The sequence below is a fragment of the Salvelinus fontinalis genome, chromosome 13, assembly GCF_029448725.1.
Source record: "Salvelinus fontinalis isolate EN_2023a chromosome 13, ASM2944872v1, whole genome shotgun sequence".
Classification (NCBI taxonomy): domain Eukaryota; kingdom Metazoa; phylum Chordata; class Actinopteri; order Salmoniformes; family Salmonidae; genus Salvelinus; species Salvelinus fontinalis.
The window spans coordinates 53195618-53205065 of record NC_074677.1 but is presented as its reverse complement, the minus strand read 5'-3'; the positions used below and the strand labels follow the sequence as shown (position 1 = coordinate 53205065).

General features: G+C 42.2%; 1 protein-coding gene across 1 annotated transcript; it reads right to left on the bottom strand.

Moving 5' to 3' along the window:
• Nucleotides 1–445: 445 nt before the first annotated feature.
• On the bottom strand, nucleotides 446–7901 carry LOC129869018 (thiosulfate:glutathione sulfurtransferase-like). The gene is made up of 4 exons (XM_055943456.1): nucleotides 7448–7901; nucleotides 1200–1322; nucleotides 828–990; nucleotides 446–714 (listed from the first exon to the last, which is right to left on the bottom strand). The coding sequence occupies exons 1-4, from the start codon at nucleotides 7572–7574 to the stop codon at nucleotides 651–653; spliced, it is 477 nt and encodes a 158-aa protein (XP_055799431.1). The 5' UTR covers nucleotides 7575–7901; the 3' UTR covers nucleotides 446–650.
• Nucleotides 7902–9448: the final 1547 nt, after the last annotated feature.

Below are 9448 nucleotides of genomic sequence, written 5' to 3'. Positions count from 1 at the left end.
TGGTCCAGAGGTCTTGAAATGAAAGTCTCCAATGCCCTCAGGTGGCTATAAAAATCAGGACTGCAGTGTAGCTTGGTGGCTTCGATTGATGCATCTTGTGATGCCAAGCTGCTATGCAACCCCTTTTCCCACTCCAAGTGTTTAATGGGACGTTCCTATATTCACAGCGGTGTAGAAGACCAGAGCAGGACCCTGTGGACGTGTTAGTTCATCGAGGTGGTGCTTCCACAAAACAACCCCTCCACCCTTCAGAAGAGCCAGGCTCATGCTCCCCCACCACAGAGGAGTAACAGTGAGGAGGAGGACAGGGATTACTTCATGGTCACAGCACTTCCCCTCCCCCAAATTCCACCTAGTGCCTCCTCTGCAGAGAGAGAAAATACTGCACTCTCATACAAACAGACATGCATTCAGAAAGAGACAATATACACACACACAAAAGCAGTAACATTCACACACCTGACCTTTATTTGGTTTGGGACAACCATTTCAAAAATCAATCAATTACTATGAAATAAGACTAGCATTGTGTTGTCATTTCCAGTGTAGCATTTCCCCTACTCTGAAGTAACGATTTAATGGCTATGCTTCCTAAATATCTTTTGTTCCAATAAGCAGAATTCAAACACACAGAATGGCCCTGAAGCAATTTAAACACCTCCCTGCTCTTCATGCTGGACCCAGTCACTGTATCCTCCAGCATAGTGACGAGCTCTAGGAGAGAAATAAGAGATGAGCACATCGGTGTAGTTACAACTCATATGTATGGGTACGTCACTCAGGTTATGATGCTAGCAGACAAAAAGGTGATTGCAAACGGTCGTCACCTGCTGAATCCCAGAGCCCACATTATGTCAAGTGCAGTAGCACTCCGTCTACCTCTCTGGCAGTAGACCACAATGCTGCTATCCTCCTTATGAGGGGCACGTACTCCAAACCTCTGTTTGAACTGGTCTGAACTCAGTCTCAGAGCCTCCTGGAGTTCCCCAACTGTTAGTAATAGTACAAGTATTTGACTTTATTGCCCCACAATGGGAAATTGGTTTAGAGCAGTTAAATAAAAAATAAAGTACATGACAACATGAATCATAACAGGAAAAAAAACACGAAACAAACAAAACAGAGAAAAAGTGTGCACAGTGCTGCTCTGGGAATGTTTCAAACATGTCAAAATAAGTTGGTCGTTGTGTGTTACTCACGTGGGACATTGGTGGAGCCAGGAATATGTCCAGCCTCAAACTCATCTGGATTGCGGACGTCAAACAGTTGAATACTGCTGCTGGGAAACATAGACTTCAACTGCTTGTACGACACCTCTGAATCTACACAAAACACATTCAAAATCAGACAGTCAGCCATATACACTTTTGCCCACAGTGCAGTCTCAATTCATCGGGACATGGACTCGGTTTGGGTCAAGAACTGCAACGCTTCTGGGTTTTTCACGCTCGTGTGTGTCAAGACTGGTCCACCACCCAAAGGACATCCAGCCAACTTGACACAACTGTGGGAAGCATTGGAGTCAACATGGGCTAGCATCCCTGTGGAACGCTTTCGACTCCTTCCACAGGGATGAGAAAGCGTTCCACAGGGATGCTAGCCCATGTTGACTCCAATGCTTCCCACAGTTGTGTCAAGTTGGCTGGATGTCCTTTGGGTGGTGGACCAGTCTTGATACACACGAGCGTGAAAAACCCAGAAGCGTTGCAGTTCTTGACCCAAACCGATCCGCCTGGAACCTACTAACATACCCCCAAAGGCACTTAAATATTTTGTCTTGCCCATTCACCCTCTGAATGGCACACAATCCATGTCTGAATTTAAGATCATTATTTAAAAATCAGGTCTAAGCAGTGTCTAATTTTCTCACACAACCGTTCAAACGTTTGGGGTCACTTAGAAATGTCCTTGTTTTTGAAAGAAAAGCACATTTGTCCATTAAAATATCAAATTGATCAGAAATACAGTGTAGACATTTATAAATGACTATTGTAGTATTGTTTTTAATGGAATATCTACATGGGTGTACAGAGGCCCATTATCAGCAACCATAACTCCTGTGTTCCAATGGCACATTGTGTTAGGCTTTTCAAATGATGAACTTGGATTAGCTAATTGATCTTTAGAAAACCATTTTGCAATTATGTTAGCACAGCTGACAACTGTTGTGCTGATTAAAGAAGCAATAAAACTGGCCTTCTTTAGACTAGTTGAGTATCTGGAGCTAGTTGAGTATCTGGAGCATCAGCATTTGTGGGTTTGATTACAGGCTCAAAATGGCCAGAAACAATGACCTTTCTTCTGAAACTCAGTCCATTCTTGTTCTGAGAAATTGCCAAGAAACTGAAGATCTCTTACAACGCTGCGTACTACTCCCTTCACAGAACAGTGCAAACTGGCCCTAACCAGAATAGAAAGAGTGGGGGGCCCCGGTGCACAACTGAGCAAGAGGACAAGTACATTAGTGTCTAGTTTGATAAACAGACGCCTCACAAGTCCTCAAATGGCAGCTTCATTAAATAGTACACACAAAACACCAGTCTCAACAGTGAAGAGGCGACCCCGGGATTTTTTCAACTCTTCCCGGGGGACCTTCAGACAAGTCTTGTAAGTAATGCGGGTGTTCTAGAGCTAAATGTGTTCATGAGAGTCTCACCTTCCCACAGAGAGGTCATAGTGTGTATGCCAAACCGTTCGGACGCTACAGACGATGGTAGATGGCTAATTTTCGGGATGTCTCATGGTCTGACAAACGCCGCTCTAGCTCTGCCACCTTTCACCACATATGCAGAAGTGCGACATTGGTGGATATGGTGGATTGAGACACATCCAATGCAAATAAATAGAGCTCTAGCTTAAACTGACAGATTTGTTATATTATTCAAATAAGATTTCCAATGGACATCGACTCTAGGGGTTTTTAACCGGTCTTCTCCACTTCACCTACACTTCCCAAACTTGGTCCTCGGCACACCAAGGGATGCACGTTTTGGACTTTGCCTTAACACTACACAGCTAATTCAAATGATCAAAGCTTGATTAGTTGAATCGGCTGTGTAGTGCTAGGGAAAAAATCTAAACGTGCACCCACTTGGACAGAGTTCGGGAAACCCTGGTTGAAGTGGATTTAACAAGTGACATCAGTAAGGGATCATAGCTGTCACCTGAATTCACCTGGTCACTTTGTCATGGAACGAGCAGATGTTCTTAACATTTGGTATACTCCGTGTATAAACCATATCTAGCAGTGTGATTAAAGTTAGGTTTAAAAACAGATTAAGAGAAATTGTAGAAAGTCAGGGTTTATGTAGCCGTGTTAAGTGACAACCCTGACAAAGTGAGTAACTTTCATTATTGAAGAATAAGTAAGATCCTTTTAGTTAGTTAAAGTTTGTGCTGCAGCCATGTTCCTTAGTACAATTTCCTGTCAGATCTATTCTAAGTTTGATGCATTTCAGTTATTTATCCCTTTTGCAATTGTCAGTCATGCTTGCATATTAACCTGTGTTTGTATCGCACTCTTGTATTTCCCTAGTAAATCCACAACATTATCCTGCAAGCTTTCTCCATGTACTCCTGTGTCTGCAAGAAAAACCCAGTACTTGGATTTCTGCTCCCTCTCCTCATTCCTACATCCTGACTGATGCACCATGGCGGTAGAAACAGTCCTGAACTTAGCCTGTCCACCTAATACTTTATCAGAGGGAGTCATAAGTAGAAACCCATGTGTCCTTTCCAAGGGGGTGTATTTGTATACACACAGAGAGAACGAAGCAGTCATTGACCTCCATTACACAAGCTACTGGACTCTTTGGGACCAATACAAACACTTGTTTTCCTTCTGTATGTATTTATTTTGAGTGGCAGCCTAAGGAACATGTTTCATAAATGTATAACGTACCTGAACCCCCCCCCCCCCCCCCAAAAAAATACAACTTCCAGTCATTGTGTTAGTGCTATCTCAGCAAAAAAAGAAATGTCCTCACTGTCAACTGTGTTTATTTTCAGCAAACTTAACATGTGCAAATATTTGTATGAACGTACGATTCAACAGACAAACTGAACAAGTTCCACAGACATGTGACTAACAGAAATGGAATATGTTCATTAATTATTTATGGTTCATTGAACAAGGATGGGAAACAGTGTTTCAACCCTTTACAATGAAGATCTGTGAAGTTATTTGGATTTTTACAAATTATCATTGAAAGACAGGGTCCTGAAAAAGAGCCGTTTCTTTGTGCAACTTTATTCAAAATGCACTCAGACATAAAAATGGTATCCACAAGTTCATCTGACTGAGGAGGTAGATTGAATAAATAAAAGTAACATTCATTCAGGGTCTTATTCTCAATAGTGCCTTGAGAACAAACAATTCACAAATCAGCATGATATTTAAATTAAGAAGAAAAAAAAACTACAAAATACAGCAGTTACAGATACACATTTCAACAACACAAATATATTACAATAAACCAAAACACTCGCAAACGTCAATGAATTCATTCCTCAGTGTTCTAAACTGCCCTATTGGCACCAGAGATTCAAGATGTAATGAGGTTCGTAAATTATTCCAAACATGGGGGGGCATTAAAACTAAAAGATGATTTACCTAGGTGGGCAGAGACACAAGGGACCTCAAGATTTAACCAACCCCGTGAGCAGGTTTGGTGCTCTTGTCTCTTTATACTTGAAGAGAAATTAGATATCTTGGAAACGTGTGCAGCTGAGCTTAGACAGAAAGACAAAAAAAATAAAAAGGGAGAAACAAATTGATATGGGAATTTGGAGAGATGTAGTGAGGAGTATTAAACCTGTCACCTGTGATAAAGTGAAGCGTGCTATGGTACACAGCATCCAAGGGTTGAGAGTAAACGCTTCTGCAATCTGATAAATGGTGTCACCATAATCAAAAGCTGGCAGGAATGTTGCCTGTACAACCTGCTGTTTAGGGAGACGCATGATCTATAAAATAAATCAACTGCCTTGCGCGCCCAGTCAGTATTTGGCCGTGATTACTACAAGTTTAGATAGACGGCTAGACAAACTAACGATCAAAAAATGGTTAGCTACCATGGCTAATTGAGTGCCTGTCAGAAGGCAGGTTTCAGTTGACCCAGGTTTATTAGACAAAAATAGTATTGCCAAAAAAACATTTTGCAACATTGGGTAATGGAAACGAAAGATTGACAATATTCTGATCTGTTCAATAGGGGTGGATTTTTCATTTGTCTAACTTTCTTTCTTACGACAAATCATGATGGAAACAATGTTTTTCGATTATCCTGACTTTCAAGAATGGCGTCGCCTTGCTTTTTTGGTTGGCTGGATGCAAGTTTCACCCTCCAATTATTTCAGGTGGTTAATCATTGGTGTGATACGTTGGCACATGAGAATTATTAGAATATGTCAAATATTATTCAATTATTGCCTTCTATCCATGCTGGCTTTCACGGGCTACCTGAGACATGAAACAGATCGGTGTGAGAGCATACAGGCTGTCACCAAATGTATTAATGCACAATTTACCTAAATGTGTAATGGAAACCCTTCAACTACTTTTTATTTTTATAAATACAGTTTTTATTTTTTGGGTGGGACGCCATTACGTCCAGCTGTTTTTCATCGACACAAAATAGTTGCATGGAAACGCACCATTGCAGGCAATTGTATCCATTTTCCATGCAAACTTTCTAAATGTAAAAAAATGAATTCAAACACTATTCAATGGACAGGTAAATGGAAACATAGCTACTGACTGACCTAAAAGAAAAACTGCAGATGCACAATACATTTTTTTGAAATTGCACCTGGTGTATTCTACTATTCTCCCTCAACAGTAAGTGGAGACCCCGATTGGGGGGCCCCTAGCGGCCGGTGGCCCTAAGCAATCGACCACTCATGCCTGGAACTAGCCCTTCATGCGTCCACCCAATTCAGGTGGATGAATCATTGGTGTTGAATGGATGTTGAATGATAGTGGGTGTAGTTGATTGACAGTACATCAACCATATTAACAAACAAGATACTTTTGGTCATGTAGTGCACCACACACTATGTGGACACCTGCTCGTCAAACATCTCATTCCAATATCATAGGTATTAATATGGAGTTGGTCCCCCCTTTGCTGCTACAGCCTCAACTCTTCTGGGAATGCTTTCCACTAGATGTTGGAACATTGCTCCGGGAACTTGCTTCCATTCAGCCACTAGAGCATTAGTGAGGTCAGGCACTGATGTTGGGTGATTAGGCCTGGCTTGCAGTCGGCGTTCCAATTCAAGCCCTAAGGTGTTCGATGGGGTTGAGGTCAGGGCTCTGCGCAGGCCAGTCAAGTTCTTCCACAATGATCTCAACAAACCATTTCTTTATGGACTTTGCTTTTTGTGCACAGGGGCATTTTCATACTGAAACGGGAAAGGGCCTTCCCCAAAACTGTTGCCAGAAAGTTGGAAGCACAATCATCTAGAATGTCACTGTATGCTGTAATGTTAAGATTTTCCCTTCACTGGAACTAAGGGGCCTAGCTCAAACCATTAAAAACTGCCCCAGACCATTATTCCTCCTCCACCAAACTGTACATTTGGCACTATGCATTGGGGCAGGTAGCGTTCTCCTGGCATCCTCCAAACCCAGATTCATCCGCCAGACTGCAAAATGGTCAAACCTGATTCATCACGCCAGAGAATCCGTGTCCACTGCTCCAGAGTCCAATGGCGACGAGCTTTACACCACTCCAGCCGACACTTGGCATTGCGCATGGTGATCTTAGGCTTGTGTGCAGCTGCTCAGCCATGGAAACCCATGGCGGCTGAGACATTATTGCTCCTAGACGTTTCCACTTCACAATAACAGCACTTACAGTTGACCCGGGCAGCTCTAGCATGGCAGACATTTGACTAACTGACTTCTTGGAAAGGTGGCATCCTATAACAATGCCACGTTGAAAGTCACTGAGGTCTTCAGTAAGGCCATTCTACTGCCAATGTTTGACTATGGAGATTGCATGGCTGTGTACTCATTTTTAATACACCTGTCAGCAACGGGTGTGGTTGAAATAGCCACATCCACTCATTTGAAGTGGTGTCACACTTTGTATATATAGTGTACATGTGAAATTGTGCCCCCCAAAAAAATCCAATAACATTTAGGCAGTGGTGAAATCTTGAGTTTGTGTCACTCTGTTGGCCTTCACTTTATCAAAAATGACTGAGCACTTATTGACCTCCATTACTGACTCTCTGGAACTGATACAAATAGACTTGTCTACAACTATGCACACTTTTCAATTGAATCCATTTAGTGAATTGTTTGCTAATTTGTCTCGGTATAGTGTCCCAGATACCCTGGCTAGAAATGTGCATGGCACATTTTAAAATCAACAATACGCACAGTACTAGTTAGAATACCTTAGACGCTGCACCTGTCACGAGTCAAGAAATAGCCTACCTGTGATCGGTGGCTCCTTGTAGTAGACTGCCTCAGGTTTCACATCACATAATCGGTCGGGCGTGCCACCACAGTGCGTCTCCTGTGCCACGACCACCACCGACAGCGCGCATACCACGAGAAGCATCTTTGAACGTCGCTTGAAACAATGTCCAGAGTTATTAGTCTACGTGTCTAAGTGCATGCTTTCCCTCTATGTAGGCTATCTCCCCGCCCTGCAAGTGTGTCATTGGTGACTCAAACAGTTTAACATTTAAAGATATTAATGAGCGACATCATTTCAAATAATTGTATCACTGGCTATGTCTCGCCCTTGTCCAGCCCAATGACTGTATGTACAAAAAAAAGTCAAATCTACGCAAACAAGATAGCCTATTAAATAAAACGGAAGTGAAGTCACATTCAACCAAAAGTTAAAGACATGCTCTAGTACTTTGGCGACTAAGAAAGTAATTTTAAACCTCCCGCTTTGGGCTGGATGTGTCTATGTGTTGTTCATAAAAGCATAATATATGAGCAGAATTATTGTTTTACGCCAATTAGCCACGAAATCCCTAGTTTGAAAGCAAAGTTTTCTTGAAGCTGTGCCATGACTTTTTCGGCACATGGGCCAGATCCCTAGCAATTAGAGTGACGCCTGCCGAGCGTTATCCAATGACTTTGCAGGGCATGCTCAGCAGACACAGTAGAGCGAGCGAGAGGACGAGAGAAAGCAATGACGTGATGCACATACACTACATGACAAAAATAATGTGGACACCTGCTCTTCGAACAACTCATCCCAAAATCATGGGCATTAATATGGAGTTGGTCCTTAGGCTTGCCTCACAGTCGTCGTTCTAATTCATCCCAAAGGTGTTCGATGGGGTTGAGGTCAGGGCTCTGTGCCGGCCAGTCAAGTTCTTCCACACCGATCTCGACAAACCATTTCTGTATGGACCTCAATTTGTGCGGGGGGCATTGACTAGCACAGGACTAGTACAGGACTCGTAAAGGCCCAGTGCACTACTTTTGTGATTTTTTAAAACTAAATGTATTTGAGTGTTTACCAGTATTTGTAACTTGAGTCTGATAATTATCTCTTCAAACAGTTAATTTGATAATACTTGTGGAATATAAAATGACTTGTTTGATATGTTTTCCAGTTTCTTGAAATACTTTTCAAATGCAACTTATTTCTATATGAAAACGGAAATGGTCTTTTCATTCCTTTTTAGTAGACACTCTTATCCAGAGCAATTTACAGTAGTGAGTGCATACTTTTTCATACTGGTCCCCCCCATGGGAATCAATCCCCCAACTCTAGCATTGCAAGCGCCATGCTCTACTAACTGAGCCACATCATCACATCACATCATCACAAACCACTTGATGCCTCAATGTACTCAGTTACTGTATTGGTCATTGTTTTTCTTCATGGTGATAGAAAGTCTGCAGGTACAAACCTACAGTAATGTACATTTACATTAAGTGGTTTGTAAGGATAGTAAATTAATACTGCACAAAAAGTGGTTGTTTTCCATGTTATTTGATCAAGAAAAATATTTAATTTGATGTGGATGTTTTGTGTCTTTTCCCATAACTTTGTACATTTTGATGTAAGTGTTTGAGGACAGGATTTTGTTATTTCTGGATACCATTAGAATGACAATCGCAAGAAAGGGACAGGGCAACAGCTCTTACAATTCCAGCTATTGAATTCTGCAAGATACTGTTCTTAATTATACAAGTACTGTCACGAATCCCGCTTCCTGAGTCTGTTTTTGCCTGTGTTCTGTCCTGGAGTGTTTTTTCCGGTGTCCTGGAACGCACCCTGTCTGGTTGCCGGGCGACGTAGCTAGTTGGAGGATCTCTGAGTACCCGCACCTGTATCCCATCAGCTATCTGCACACCTGGTCCTGATCATCACCCCTCCACTTCATAAGCGCTGACCTGACATCCATTCCCTGCCGGATCGTTAGCAATGAACAGTATGTTGTGCCAGCTTATCAGCCTCCAGTT

Coding starts and splice junctions, on each gene's coding strand:
- LOC129869018 (XM_055943456.1), bottom strand. CDS start 7,574: ATGCTTCTCGTGGTATGCGCGCTGTCGGTGGTGGTCGTGGCACAGGAG. Junction 1,323..7,447: donor CAAGGAGCCACCGATCACAG/GTAGGCTATTTC, acceptor TGTTTTGTGTAG/ATTCAGAGGTGTCGTACAAG. Junction 715..827: donor TGGGCTCTGGGATTCAGCAG/GTGACGACCGTT, acceptor TTTCTCTCCTAG/AGCTCGTCACTATGCTGGAG.